Source organism: Acanthaster planci, linkage group LG15 (assembly GCF_054643075.1).
Source record: "Acanthaster planci isolate LZ-2023a linkage group LG15, COTS_SCS, whole genome shotgun sequence".
NCBI lineage: Eukaryota > Metazoa > Echinodermata > Asteroidea > Valvatida > Acanthasteridae > Acanthaster > Acanthaster planci.
The window spans coordinates 12,205,106-12,220,854 of NC_141791.1; the positions used below are offsets into that span (position 1 = coordinate 12,205,106).

At 43.0% G+C, this 15,749-nt stretch overlaps 2 protein-coding genes across 19 annotated transcripts in view; both read left to right on the plus strand.

The window, feature by feature from the left end:
* The window catches only part of ak9 (adenylate kinase 9), a 36,539-nt gene extending 27,334 nt beyond the window's left edge, over window positions 1-9,205 (plus strand). For all 18 annotated transcript variants that reach the window (XM_087146548.1, XM_087146550.1, XM_087146551.1 and 15 more), the window contains 8 exons: window positions 444-662; window positions 865-1,078; window positions 1,519-1,720; window positions 2,394-2,540; window positions 3,433-3,650; window positions 4,150-4,516; window positions 5,046-5,362; window positions 7,780-9,205. In XM_087146548.1, coding sequence (XP_087002674.1) covers window positions 444-662; window positions 865-1,078; window positions 1,519-1,720; window positions 2,394-2,540; window positions 3,433-3,650; window positions 4,150-4,516; window positions 5,046-5,362; window positions 7,780-7,994 — 1,899 coding nt within the window. In that variant the 3' untranslated portion in view covers window positions 7,995-9,205. The remainder of the gene's footprint in view (window positions 1-443; window positions 663-864; window positions 1,079-1,518; window positions 1,721-2,393; window positions 2,541-3,432; window positions 3,651-4,149; window positions 4,517-5,045; window positions 5,363-7,779) is intronic.
* A 3,293-nt stretch (window positions 9,206-12,498) lies between these two features.
* Window positions 12,499-15,749, plus strand: part of dmd (dystrophin) — a 173,713-nt gene continuing 170,462 nt past the window's right edge. Inside the window, exons 1-2 of the mRNA XM_087146941.1 lie at window positions 12,499-12,893; window positions 14,272-14,433. Coding sequence (XP_087003067.1) covers window positions 14,331-14,433 — 103 coding nt within the window. The 5' untranslated portion in view covers window positions 12,499-12,893; window positions 14,272-14,330. The remainder of the gene's footprint in view (window positions 12,894-14,271; window positions 14,434-15,749) is intronic.

Below are 15,749 nucleotides of genomic sequence, written 5' to 3' on the forward strand. Positions count from 1 at the left end.
TGATTTGCGTGTATGTCGCTTCATGATTTTGCGCGTACTGTGTCAGCTCTTGCCATGCGATTGGACAATATTTCAGAAGCTGCGTTGACGCGGTTCTGACGCGATCGTACAAGCTGCCAGTTTGAGGCTCTGCATGCCTATGGCGGCAGCATGCAAAGAGTGAATAGAGCTTGGCATTGCTATTTCAGGTGCAATCAAATGCAACAACCATCTCTCTACCCTCATGGGTACCCATATTTCCTTTTGAGTGAAGAGAGACAAGTTGGAGTAAAAGCAACTCCCCTCCAAGGTCACAATATGTAACAGCTCCTGGATTCGAACCTCCAACTTCTTGTTCTGGAGTTGGAAACCCAAACCACCAGGCTACATGTCTGTCATGTTTTTCTAAACTGGTTTCATGGATCGTTTCGTTTTGTGTGCCATTTTCCTCCGTTTCCTTATAGGAAACCTTGGAGGAGATCCTGGTCCCCCGCATTGAGTTGAATGGCGGCCGCAAACCCCACATCGTCCGCTACACCCTGGAGCAGAACCTCAAGCCCATCGTGGACTGCCGGGAGAGCCTGTTTGAGAAGGCCTACCCGATCAAGGAGCACGTGGCCAAGAAGATGCTGCAGATCGGCTACAAGCACCCGAGCCGCTTTGGCAGATGGTGCCCGATTAAGGTATGTGGTACCAAAACAGCTTGCACATTTCTTGTTGAAGATGTACTCCAAAGTTGTTGCAGTTTTTCTGGCCACTTTAGAAGGTGGTACCCAATTGAGGTGTCTGACGGAATTGGACAGAATTCAGTAATTGATAGATTGTTCCGATGTTACATACAGCCTTAATCCTGACAGCATAGCCTTTGTTACTCTCCTGCCTCAGCTCAATGAAGGTGACTGCATCCAGCCCATGCAAGGGCCAGGCTACCCCTCCTTCCCCTGCATCTACCGCCAACACATCTACTTCCTGTCCAATCCCCCAGCCCGGGAGGAGTTCACCATGCACCCGCTAAAGTTCCTCAAGCAGCCCTCGCCCAAGCCGGTCGTCCCCATCCGCATGGCCATCCTGGGGCCGCCCAAGTCAGGCAAGACCACCTGTAAGTCCTGCAACTGCCTCAGCTCAACATATTTTGGCCTCTTAATTTTTGTCCTTATATGTCGAAGAAATTCCCAAGTCTGCATTACTTCAGTGAATATGTCTCCTTTCTGAGGTTGTAAAAAATTTGAATCTTAAAAAAGACAAGTAACAATAACGTATAATGTCCACCTAAAAGTTGTGTGTTGCCCATAGGCTGAGCTTCACAATATTTTTATTTCTTCATTGTCTGCATTACTTTTGAAAAGAAATAAAATACTTTTGTCTTACAAATTGGGTGGAGAAACTTAGATGTTATAGATAAGTCAAATGGCATGGTGTTTTACAGGCTGAAGAAATTAAATTCTGAGCATTTTCTTCCACTCATGTACAAAAGAGTTCAGAGCTCCTCATCCATTGAGTTACTTAGTCACAAATGACAACCATTTTGTCTCGTTTCAGTGGCAAACCGTTTCATAACAGAGTATGGCATGGTCCGCCTGTCCATCGGCGAGGCCATCCGTTTTGTCCTCAATCAGCAGCCCAAGACGGAGCTGGCCGGCCAGCTGAACCGCCACCTGTGCAAGGGCCTGACGGTACCGGATGAGCTGGCCGTGCAGGCCCTGGAGGTCTCGTTGCTGGACATGAGGGCAAACACCAGAGGGTAAGTGCTGGGGCTACATGTTGTTGATGTACCTGTTCATTGTGAGCACCTGTTCATTGTAGGTGCACCTGTTCATTGTCGATGTACCTATTCATTGTGAGCACCTGTTCATTGTAGGTGCACCTGTACATTGTTGATGTACCTGTTCATTGTGAGCACCTATTCATTTTGAGCTCCTGTTTATTGTAGTTGCACCTGTACATTGTCGATGTACCTTGTCGATGTACCTGTTCATTGTGAGCACCTGTTCATTGAAGGTACACTTGTTCGTTGTTGATGTGCCTGTTCGTTGTGAGCACCTGTTCATTGTAGGTGCACCTGTTCATTGTCAATGTACCTATTCATTGTGAGCACCTGTTCATTGTAGGTGCACTTGTTCATTGTTGATGTACCTGTTCATTGTGAGCACCTGTTCATTGTCAATGTACCTGTTCATTGTAGTTGCACCTGTACATTGTCGATGTACCTGTCATTGTGAGCACCTGTTAATTTTAGGTGCACCTGTTCATTAATACCCCAGTGACTGTGGACACACATTTATTGTTTGGTCATCTTCGAAAAAACTACATAACTGTCATGAATAAGGGCCTTCCTCACCCATTTTTTTCAATCCAGGGAAAAAATATAAATTGTTTTTCAACTCAACCTGTGATACCCAAATTCTTTCTCACAGCTACGTTTTGGACGGCTACCCTGTCACCAAGCGTCAGGTGGACCTCCTGACGGACCACTGTATTATCCCGGTCTGTGTGATTGAGCTGCAAGTGGACAGCAGAGAGCTGATGATGAGAGGAATGAAGGACAAGAACTCAGCTGACAGGTAACACACGAAGACCCTGCGCTAGTCTCATTGAAGTCCATTGTATTCTGGCAGTTATTACATAACAGTGCTCGGGAGTGGTCTTGTACGTGTGTGTGTGATGCGCATACAGCGCTACGTATGTTTAAACCAATCAGCACAGATCAAGTGGCGTGTGAAGAATGAAGTCTCCCCAAGTTTTTGGGCTGTGTCCAGAAGTTATGGCTAGGGCTTGAAATAACACACATACCAGTGGCAGCTGCTGGCTATTGCGGCTGTGGCTATTTCCAGTAGACCCACGTGTTTTTCCAAGCCACAGCTATTTGAGTTGGATATGGCTTTAGCAAAGTAGGAATTGAAAGCCTGAGAAAGCCACCAATTTTGGGGCTTCTTGCATTCCCCATAGACATGTGTTATCATTTTCAGCCATAGCCATATCATTTGGACACAACCTGAGTATTGGGACTTACAGGTACACATGGACTTTTTCAGTTATTGTGAGGACTCAGAGTTGCATTCTCGTCAAAGCCATGTGGGGAAAAGGACCTGTACTCTCCTAAGTCAAGGTCCTGTTGCTGGTATTTGTTCATTTGTTGCCCAACCTTGCAGTGCTCTGTTTTCCTTTGAAGGGTAGGCCTCCGCCACATTAAGAAGACAATTTCATGTCAGGAACATCTGGGCCAGGTTGAGGCGAAAAGACTTCGTCTCTTTAATGTTTTTGGTCCCCACAATTTACATGTTTCAACCCATGCATAGTTCCCATAACCTATCGACAAGTATGGAAGTAGGCTAATTAATCAGTCTTGCAGAACTCTCTGCCAGTTTGTGAAGTTTCTCTGGTTAGAGTAAGCCCAGGCAAATTTGTCCCAATGCATGACTGACGGTCCCGGTTGTTCTCTGTCTCTTTTTCCAGGGTTCTGCCACTCCACGACAGCGCCCAGATCCTGGCCATCCGCATCGCGGCCTGGCAGAAGGAGATCACGGCGGTGCGGGAATGGTACAAGGAGCAGCACCGCAACTGGGTGGCGCTGGACGGCGAGCGCTCCAAGTGGTGGGTGTGGAACCAGTCGGCCCAAGAAGGCAAGCGAACTGTCCGACACATCCAGGAATACCTGCAGAGGATATCCGAAGGTGAGAGGCTTTCCCATCACACCAGTATATATGAACTTCGGCTTAAAAGTGATTGGACACAATGAACTAACAGGGTCTATTTCGTTCTGCAGTAATCAGATTTTGATTGGGTACATATCTATCACCACCTTGCACTGTTGGATCACTAACTAATGTTCCAACCGATAGCTTCTCCATCTGGGTTAAGACTCAAGTGCCAAGGGGGAAAAAAATCCAGGGCCCACTTTACTCCCAATCTCCTCGCAGGTGACGAGGAGGGACTTAGATTGTAAAGTTAAAGCTGTGGTCGCTATAAGACAACATTTATTGTTTGTAACTTTGTAATATTGAAATCAATCTCAGTCAGATGCAATGAGGTGAAGACCATAGACTTTTATCAGCAAAGCTGGCTCGTTTAGACCCTTGTTTGAATTTAATTATTTAATGTAATAGACTGGAATATATCTTTTGAAAGTAAGCTGAACAGTTCCAACTAACAGTTTGTTGTTTCCTTCATCAGGCAAGGCAGCCTCTGTGGCTGAGATGTGCATCACCCCCAAGGAGTTCCTAGCCCGGCTGGGCGACTTTGGCCAGTACTGTCCGGTCAGCCTGGCCCGGGATGGCCAGCTGGTGGACTGCTCCGTCAACCCCACCATGGAGTTTGCTGCTGAGTTCCGGGGCCGCTACTACAAGATGGAGGACGGGGCCAAGCTGGCGGAGTTCCTGGCCGTCCCCGAGCAGTTTGTGCCCCCGCTGGCCCCCAGGCAGCTCCCACCCCCCGAGCTGCTGCCTCGGAGGCGGTCCCCCCTGGAGGTCAAGACTATGTTCCCCATGCAGCTAGAGCTGCAAGGATACTGTCCAGTCACATACCTGGATGGCAAACTCAGGTGGGAGCACTGATTGTGATTGCATATTTGCAATTTGTTTCTCTTTGTAAAAACACTGGATGTGATGTCGGTTGCCCTTGAAAGCAGATGATTTGTAGAGTATTCAGAAAGGTTCCTAGAGTAGCATAGCTGGGGAATGTTCACAGGCACAGATTGCAGTGGGATGGAGGTTTCCAAAAAACAGCATGAGGACATTGGAAGAAGCAAATTAGCCAAAAAAGTTGGAGGACTTGACATTTCGATTGTACATGCGGCAGAATTTTTCCACAAAGGCAAAGTGTCACAGACAGACAAGCAAGCAAGCAAGCAAGCAAGCAAAGAACCAAGGTAAACCAGGTAAAGATGAATGCAGAAACAAACTTGGGACAGAGAAAACATGCCAAATGGGACTGAACTTCTAGTTTGCAACTTGGCTGACAAAACTGGGTTCCTACAAAAGTCTCAAGGTGCGAGGTGTCCAGGGTGTGATCCTTTGAGAATGTTCCATTGAAAGGCTTGCATCTCCCTCCATTTGCCCCCCTTCCCCCAGATACGAAGCCATCATTCCCGGCAACCCTGACCTTCTGGTGGAGTACCGCCAGAATCTCTACTGCTTTCTCTCGGAGGCCAAACTCCAGAAGTTCCTGCGCAACCCTGAGAAATACTACGACCTGAAGCTGCCCCACAAGTTACCGCCCAAGAAGGACCCGCTGCTGGTCACCTCGCTGCCCATGCTGGGCTACATGGAGCAGACGCTGTCCGTGGCAATCACCAAGGCCCTTACGTCCGTGGGCTGCTTCAAGCCCAAGTTCCCTTTCCTGTCTGCCTCGCGGTCGGCGCTGCTCTACGTGGCTTACCATCTAAAATGTGAGTCACTTTTTTGGGAAATTTCAGTTGAATGAGTCACTTTGGTATTTCAAAAAGGAAAAGGGTACAAAGCACCTGGCAACATGCCAGCTCAGAGATGAGGGTAAGCCATTCCTTTCTGTATTGATAGGAATGACCTCGCATGTACACATATCTTTAAATGATCTAAGACGTGCTTTATTTTGGAGCATGCCCTGTTGATATACCGAACTGGCTCATTCATTCTAATTTTTGGATAGCACTCTGATGTTTCCAACAAAAGCTACAAGTCGCTTATCTTGGGACATTTAACTCCTTGAAATGTGCTGTAGTCGAACCGTAATAATATCGTGCTTTGGTTTGGCAAACCTTTTCCTTTATTCTCGCAAAGCTTGTCGCCAATATACTATAACCAAGACTACCAGCAAAAGCAGCAGATGAAATTTTAAAAACAGTATTTTGAATGAGGGTGCATTTCCTCAAAAACCAACCTTCATCTGTTGTTCAAATTATCCCAAGTTTAAAATCTCATCGACTCCGATGGAGACGAATATTGCTAACCCTCAAAAATATTCATGAGCAAACCGGGGCGTGATATGTGCCCAGATGACATCATGGCGATGAGCATCCAGCTGGCTGCCATGCGGTATGTTTTCCGGTAACACCGAAAATCACCTCTGGAACCTGCCTGGTAGACATGTAGTCTGCAGCATGCAATCTTAATGGAACCATGCTGTCTGTTGTTGCAGTCCTTGTAACTACTGCAGTACAGACACATTAAAGCGTAAAAACTATTTCAGCCCTGCTGCCATATCACACGGAACCGTGCAGCTCAGAAACAACAATGGCTGCTACGAGTAATTGCCGTCATTTTATGAGGTAAATATTTAAGAGGTGCAGTAAAACAAAGCAGCATACTTTTGGTCGGAAGGTTGTCAGGCTGACCCAAAGCTGGGCACCACTGATTCCCACTACTTGCCCTCACACCATGCTATAGTTAGGTGATTTGGCAAGAGGTTTGGGCCACCCTTTAAGTTTAAGTTGTAAAAAACCCATCCACATGCTGAACTGGCGAATGTGCAGAAGGGTTCGTTCTAGATGTCATTTCTTATGTCATTGTTAACTTTGTAACTGAGTACTGTTTATATCATTTCTCTTTTAAAAGGGGAAAGTCATTAGTTGACATGAATTTACCATAGTTTACAGAAAAACCAGAAAATGTTTCGTTGCACCGTCAAATTGATCACAGAATATTTTCTGTGATCTGTTTGAAGGCTCTAAAGACTGAACTGTCACCTTGCAACTTACAATTAATTCAGTATTTTTCCCAAGCATCAGTCAGTCTGCGACAATTTTCGCATAGAAAAATATTGCCAGATTAAATTCTATCACCACCTTGCACTGTTGGATCACTAACTAATGTTCCAACCGATAGCTTCTCCATCTGGGTTAAGACTCAAGTGCCAAGGGGGAAAAAAATCCAGGGCCCACTTTACTCCCAATCTCCTCGCAGGGCATGGAAAGGTCACGGGGTCAATTCCCAGCCGGCGATAAACCTCGGTAATGTAACATATTGCCAAGAGCAGCTAAGCTAGTGCCGGGTTTAAATCTCTTCTCCTCAAACCCCCCCCCAGGTGGGCTGGGCTGTTTCGGTTTGGAGTTGAGTCGAGTCTGCGTAAGAGGTAAAACAGTCGCATATCTCCTGGGGGTACATAGGTAATCCTTGCGTGGCAAGTTTTTTTTGTCTCTGCCTGTGGGAAACATTCCTTTTTATGTGTGGGAACTCACATTGCCATTGGCTCCTGTGAGAATTGCTCAGGATTACAGCTTTGCAGTCTATTCCCAAGCGACCATGTGCTCCCATTTTTTCTCTCTCGGCTGTAGTACGCTGCAAGTTCATTGATCTATGCTCTTTTCTTTTCTGCTTATGTGCTGACACTAATAAATCATGCGCTTGGTTGGATTTAGAGGCAAAAAGAACAGCCCTCCTGAATAGCAAGCACATTTATTGTACCCTACATCCCTATTGTAGAATGTCTTCATTTCTCCCATATTTAGATGTCCTCTTTGAGAAGATAGGTAGCACTGGAAAACTAGGAGGAAAAGTTGATTTATGTAAAATAATATATTTGTACTTACAATATTTGTCTTGTGCTTGTGTTTTTATTATGAAGAAATGCTCTTTATTTTGAGACTCTGAATGCAGTTTGCAAACTCACAGCTTTGGCAAGCATTATGGATTTTTTTTCTTTCTTTAAGCACTTTTGGAAGATTTTTATCTTGACTGGATATCTAGTATGAATTCTGAAGTCCATGTCAGAGCTTTTTTGTTGATCAAGTAATTACATTCTCCTTGTACATTCCATTCCGAAATAACTGACATTAAAATGAAATATTCAGTATTTCCTGATTGGGCCTTTCCTTATTTCCCCGCCCAGCTTACAATCCCAGGAGTTCGGACTACGTCCGCAAGAAGTACCGCCGCAAACTCCAACAGTTTGAGGAGAACTGCGAGCTGATCCGCTACCTGGGCGGCCACATGACGGGCCGCTACAAGCATCCGGAGGACCGGCCCATCGACTTTGACCACAAGATGATCCTCTTCCTGAACCTCAAGGGACGAGAGCCCTCCTCCTCGGCCATCATGTCTTGAAGGGAAACGGTGCATTGTCGTCCTAGATCGTGTCTTAAAGATGTAGTATCCATACCCTGGGGAACAAAAATGTAATGTATCCAGCTTTCAAATAAGTCTGGAGAAGACGGATGATTGCATTTCTTGGAAGTCAAAAATGAAAGCACGCTATCGTACCTCAAATCAATTTTAAGGTGTGCATATCTTGTGTGTTAAGTGAACTATGATAACCGTCTCAGTAGCATTTGGTAAAACACTTTTGTCTTTTTAATGTTATCACGAGGTCAGGTTTGATGTCATCATTTGATGTTTAAATCGTCAACGGATAATACATCTTTAAAGACCTCATCATCGACAGTTCTCAAGCAAAGTCAGTGGGCAGATCTAAGGTGTCAGTATGATTGAGGGTGTGGGCTAACTTGGTCATGATCTTATGAATACTTGTATTTAAATGCAACTGTCCAATAAAAACACTTGAAGCCACATTGATTATTGCATTTTGAAAGAGAGGAAAATACATTTGAACACATGCATCTACTCTTTAGGCCATTCACATTTGAAGACACTGGCATCAAGTTTTCTGTTGGCCCCTACGTGGAGCTGGTGTAGCACAAATGGGTGCATGGCAAACTTGTAGTGTTGAGAAACTACAAACTTGTCGATGGCAAATATGTATCTCACAAGACACTAAGCAATATCTGAATACTCTGGAACCAAAGATTACCATTGTAGTCTGCCCACTCCAATCTGGTTCTTTTCTATCTGGCACAACGAAGAGAACTTCAACTGTTTGTGTCTTTGTGGGTGTCAGATTTCAGCAAAACTGAAGTTCCTTCTTGTTGCATGATTACAAAGACAATTCTGGTTTTTCCGTCCAGTCTTTAATTAGTGTACATGTACATGTATATACTTTTCTTTTGACACCAAAATATAATTAATAATTTTGTATATTTAGAGATTTTTGGAGAACCTTTGAATTGGAAATTTGTCAGCCGTCCAGACTTCCCGTTTGTATAAAACAAAGTGTAAATTAATCCTCACCTGTGCTACAAATGAAAACTTTTATTTTATATTTTACCTTTTGTCCAGTTGTGGCTTCGGTTTGTATAGCTTTAAAAACAATGATATTTGAATGTAACATAATTGTGTAAAAATGGTTTTCCAGTTTCCATAAGATGCCTTATATATGTTTGTTTTGATAAAAATAAAGCACTGCTGCACAATGTCAAGAATTCCTTAATTTAAGCATTTCTCTTATGACGTCTAAACTGAAGTTGAACCTTGAAAAGGGCCCAACCCACACAGTTCATTAGATTTTATTGATTTTCCGTTGCTTTTCAAGGAGTCTATTCTACCCAGATGTCGGAGAACATAAGAATTCGAGTGTTTTTATGAAGATGCATAGACATAAACACAGTTCTGAATGCGAAATGTTATGACCTTTGCACGATTCCTGTTCACCCCTCGTTCGACATCTCATTTGAAAGTCCATCGCTCGAGGCACTTTGCAACCAAAGCAATTCACCCTTTCGGCCGATCCTTTCCAAGATTCTGACAGCAGCGCGGAGACAGCGTCTTTAATGAGGGTTGTCCAGACGCTGTCACACACTGAGGGCCGGAGAAAACCTACCTAATCGAGGGACCCAAATCTCCAGAGAATACCAATTGGAAAAGTTGTTTATTGCCGATGGCTTTGGCAGACGAACCACCTTGACTACCAATCGAAAGTGAATCTGGCATACCCAGGCGATGATGAAACTACCATTCAGTCTCAGCCCGACCCATCCCTGTCCAGCGCTCGCGGGGTACTTTTCTTAAGCGTGCGAGGGGTAACTTATGTCATTTTCGGTTCATGATGTACTTAACTCCATAGTGGCATGCGCATTTTCAGTCGTAGTGAATTAAGTGCAGTTTTAATGCTTTTGTTCACTCCTTGACAACCGTTTATATCTCTTGCTGAATCTTTTTGTTTCTTAATTTAAAAAAAAGTGCACTCCAAACATGCCAAAGCCCCAAATCACACGTCGGAAAAGGAGTTCGTCCTTTTGACAGCGTCCTTTTGATCAGCAAACCTGTCACTGGTAAACAGAATGGGAACTTTTTACATTTAAAAGTAAAGAGTCGGGCAGGACCGTCAGGAAAGTTGACAAGCGCGAGAGAAAATCAGTGCACGGGCTCGATTGATTGTAGTGACGAACTTTGTTGCAAGGAAAAAAATAGTTCTCACAGTTTTGGCTACATCAGCAGGTGTTTTTCTATTTTGCGAGAACGTTTTCAGGGGGATTAAGAACTGATTTGTGGATTTGTGCAGTTGGAGAAATTATTATTTTTTGGGCTCCCTTGGGTTTGGTTGTCATACGGCGTCTTCTCGGTGAAGCAGTCAAATCGTACAGGACGTGATCCTCGTCCAAAGCTGCAGAACGAATGCACCGTATGATTTGAAAACCACATTTAAAATTGTAATTTCTGCTTGTGTGTTGGCGTGAGAAATCGAGCTGAGGCTATAGACGCAATCAAACCATGCAAGGCAACCCATTTTCGACCAAGTGGGGTCACATGTGAGTGGATTTGGAATTCCATCCACACCAGTGAGGTGCAGAAACCTACAGACTGCGTCCATGAATCGCAATACACGACCAGTACGTGTAGGAAAATAGCAAGGCAGAAGCGGGGGGGGAGTGGCTACCCCACACCCTAGGCTGTGGAGGTGTGACACAGATGTCCCCACCCCTTGTCCGAGCTTGGTCGACACACCTGGCAATTTAACCTGACGCCGACCAAGATCGGGACGCCATATCCAGCGCCTGTGCGATGCGCATCTTCACTAGCTATCAAGTTGTGGGTTTCTGCTCACACGTCCTTAGTGTTGTATCACCGATACTCTGAGCGTAACCAGACGCAGTAATGTCACCTGTCGCATCTGCCAGAGCTGAGCATCATTTATCATCGACACTTTTTTATTTCGCTAGAAAAAGTCTGTCGCAGTGCAGTGCATGTAGTTATGTTATGATCATTTTGCTGTCTCGCCTCTTGGGCGCTGTACTGCTAGATCTCTCTCGCACTGAAGGTCAGTACACCCGACCACGACTAAATACCGCTTGCGAACATCGGTCCTATTTCATTTGAAATCGTGCAGTAAAGAAATGAATACGATTGCTGTAACCTTCAGAAAAGCTGAAGAGTTTGTCAGATATGTTTGCTCTACTGGCTGAAAACTTAAAGCGGTAAGGAAAGGGCAAAATAGACAAAAAATGAAAGCGCAAATAGAACGAACGAAATTACATTTTGTGGACTATTTTTCTTTTGGTTTCCTTTTTTAAAGTTTCAGTGCAAATTTGCGTCACATTTCACGAGTATAATGTACTCACAGCGTTTCCAGAGAACTTAGGGGAAATCTATAAACACAAAGTTGAACTTGACCGTATTAATTTAACCACCTTTTAAAAGCATTCAGATTAAGTTAGCTATAGGCCTACTGCCACGTGCAACATAAATTATGGTCCTGCCTTGTGGCAGGCGAAGCGCTACTGCAAATGATTTTGTCGTCTTCACAACACGATTACCTTAGATAAACTCTGTCAGATTGTTTTTACTAAACCCCATCAGCTAAATCAACACCCAGATCTGGCTCACAAATATTGGAAATGCCGCTGCGAGATAATTGTTCGAAAACGTAATCCTCAGTACAAATTCGAGGATGTACTTAGCCGCGCCGGTCAAGGTTTGATCTCGATATCATGAACTGCATATTGCTGTAGTTTACATTTGAAAAAATCATCCAGTTTGAACTGTTACTAAGATTATTGCATTCTAAATACAGACCACTTTGCTCAAAATACTCAATGACCCACACACTTGTCGTGGTAGTGTCCATTGAACATAATTAAATATCTAAACTGGACACGCTCTCGTAACCTTTAATGGAGGCCCATATAATTACATGTACATGCACTGAGCATTTTCATTATTGCCGTGAGACCAGAGGCCTGTACGTAGACCTCGAAATTCAATTGAAACCCTTTTATTTTCTCCGTCGTCCACCAACCTTTGGGTGTCTTCGTTCATTGACAATGACAAATACAAACCGAGGGTCATTTGACACGGGCGATGAAAAAGGACGGGGGAAAATTATCCAGCATTCCACCTTAATCGATATCGTCACGTGACCAGTACAAAGCCCTTGCCGCGGTCGTGTGCCTGCGTTTTCGATTCAGGTCATACCATATTTCGCAGCGGGGAGACGAAATCACTTAAAAATTCAGGTGGTTCCTATTTCATGATCGCAGCAAAGCAATTAATTTTCCCCGTAGAACTCCACAAAAAAGTCTTGCAAACTGTGCTTTTAAGATGTTGTCTCCATCGTCGAAATGTGACGAGAAAATGCAAACCAGCTCTATGTCTGCAAAATTGGACCACATCATTTTCCTCGCATCAAATGTCAACAAAGGAATAAATAACCTTCGGGGGAGTGGGCGCGCCCTCTCCGTACACAAAAAAGACAACAAAAGCCCGGCTATATTTTTGCGCATTGGTAAGTGTCGTCTGCGCGAGCGAATGGAGAATAAAATATACACGGATGCAATTTTTCTTGAATTTTGTTTTGTTTTTGTGGCACTTATAACCACGGATTTCCAAGTGTCAGCCACCGAGACCAGACGTTTTTGGATTAAGCGGGCGCCTGGATTTGGTTCTTGTTGACCCCCGCTTTCGAGAAAACCACCGATATTTGCGTTTTTTTGTAGGAGTAGGTGACGAAATGGTTTGACAAGGGGGAGCAGTGCGTGCCGACGTAGCAGGTTGTTTTCATCCACGCGCACGTAGCACGTGCGTGAAATGCAAGTTATCGTCTGCTGGCTGTAGGTTGGGATGTGTACACGCAATTGAATGAGAGCTCTATCGTTCCAAACGATTTTCTTTCAGGTAAGAATGATATATTTTCATGACACAATTTCGATGGAAATATCTTTCAATTTTGTTCGGAGAAAAAGAAAATATAATATACAGAATATAGTTCCATATACGGACAACACGTTATGCCCCTGAGCACAAACAAGTGTTTTCTAAGTAAATAGGAATTTTCTTAGCTAAATTTCACTTTTTAGGAAAATTTATCACTTTCTGACGGCTATTATAACATTTTAAGGGAAAATTAGTGTTGTCCGCTAATGAACATGATGAAATTCTTTCCAAAAAGATAATACTAATGCGTGGGGGGAGGGAACTCTTAAAGTTGGACCCAAAATCAAAATGCTCGACTTTGACAAGATTGATGACTCATTTTAAACAGGACTATTAACACTCATATTGAACTCTTTTTTTTTTTTTTGAGAAGAAAATGTAAAAAAATAATGTAAAAAAACCCCAAAAAGTCCTTTTGAAAAATAGCATGCAGATACATATGGGGAATGCTCTGTGAGGTAAATGTAAGCACCTTAATTAAGTCAATAGTTAGCACTCATTTACTGCAGAAAAACAATAGCCATACTTTCAGTCATTTAATTTTTGGGGTCGAATTCGCAAATGAGAAATGGTGATTGAAATGTGTATCATTCGGAAAATGGGAAGTATACATCTTCTCTTCATATGTAAATCTATAGCAGAGGGTGAATTTTGAATGCAAGCGCTGCCACAGTTACTTTCAACATTCAACCACCATGTACATGTATGACTTTTTATATTGTGCTAGTTCTGTTTGTGTAGTACAACAGGGCTCAAAGTTCACAGATAAAAAGCATTGATTACAAAGTAAACAAATTCACTACCACTGAACAAATGTGGTATATTCCAGGGCAGTTCGCTGCCTGTCCATTAAAACAACCAAACCTGTAACCCAAATTCGGTCAATTGTTTGAAATGCCTTTTTTTTCTTCCCTCTTCAAATTAGGGGGTTACTTTGCGTGAACTCTGCACCCTACAGCATGGAGTGGGTGCACATTTGGTTGTGCGGGGCCTCAGGGGAAACCTTTTCTGACAACTCTGCTAAACAAATATTACTTAGGGAAGCTGTTTATAGCTGTTGACCCACATTCAGTGGCGCCTGGTTTGGGGGTAACTTCTCACCAATTCAGAGGCACAAGTTGGTTCACTTGCTACCCTTGTGACTCAGTCTGCAATTAAAGTTGGCCTACCATTCTGAAATAGTTTTCGAAGTGTCGTGTAAGAACTTGGTTCTGCGGGACACATTCTAAAAAATGAATGCCTCCGGGACAACATCTGAGTCCCAAAGAAATGCTTAAAATTCTACCTGAGAGTGTTTAAGGAAATAAGTTTTGAAACGTGCTTTGATTTCCATTGACAGGTATTGACATATCAACCATATTGGATCTATATTTTTATGAATATTCACCATAAGTCACCATGGCTGCCAATGAAAATGGTGCATCTTCTCCAAAGTATGATCCCAGCATCTTGGAGAAGGAGGAGGCCGCTCACTTCAGAAGAATGATGAAGAATAAGTCAGGTAATCTTTCAATGTTTCAATACATTTACAATATAGAGGGCGTCACCTGAACAAATGCAACCCAAAAGTAAAGTGCTAAATTTTACTTAACATAGGCCTACTCTGCCCTCTGAAACAAGCACCAGTTTCATCAAATTTACAGCTAGAAAGAAATTTGAAAGAAGGAACCCAACAGTTGTGAGACAATTCAGGATTTGAATTCAGTGACTGCATGCACTGTATGAAATTTCACTAGATGGAACAAACACACACTTGTCTTACATGTACGTAATTGTGATTATCTCTGCAATGCATCATCAGATTTAAATGAAGTCATCATTTTTTAAAGGTTACATAAATGTAATATGAATTAATTTTGTACCAAAACAACTATTTCTGTTTGGGGAGAAAATAAATGTTATTTTTGGCTTTTTGGGGAGGGGGTCATCCAGTATTCACAGCATGAAAACCTCATCTATCAGTTGGTCCTATCCAAAATAGAAGAGATTTCACTGTGAAGTCACCATCATGATGTAAAGCTTCCCTGTGGCAGTATGTACAAATCATGCATAAACCTTATTCTACTGCATCAAGAGTGTTGTCTTCTGAACGGTATCAGTGACATTATTCTTGTTTTGAATGTTCTCACCATTTCAGGTCAAATAACACTTAGGCACTTTTCTTAAGATTCTGTCAGTAAATTACATGTACTAATACAGTGAACATTACAGTTTTGACATCTATAGATCTAGGCTGTAAAAGGCCACAATGAGAATTGTCTCTCTGCAAACCTTGCATATGTGCATTTTTATATAAATAGCTCTCGATATAAAAGAAAAACTTGAAGCTAAGTCCCATTTTATGTTAATTGTTCTTATCAAAATTAATTCAAGTAGTGATTAACATTTTCACCCTCATCCCATGTGAGGGTCTTGGTATTTGCACCTTCATCCCATGCTAAGGTCTTGGCATTAGCACCTTCATACCCATGCTAGGGTCTTGGCATTTGCACCTTCATCCCATGCTAAGGTCTTGCCATTTGGTTTAATTGTATGCTTCTTGGTTGTTGAGAAACTGAAACTCCTTGAATAAACTTGAAATCAGTAATAAATTGTGTGCAGAATTGACCGCCTGACATAGAAAACTCTTAATGTCATGATATCCCCCAATAAAACATATATCCCCAGATTCCCAGGCCAGAGAAATGAAGTGAATTAATTCAATAAATGCCTAGCTAGACAGAGGCAAGAACTTGCACTCTGTATTCAAACAACACCTGTATAGTTTGACTAATTTGCAATGGTAATGTGTCCGCAGTTTTAAATGTCAGCCCAAAA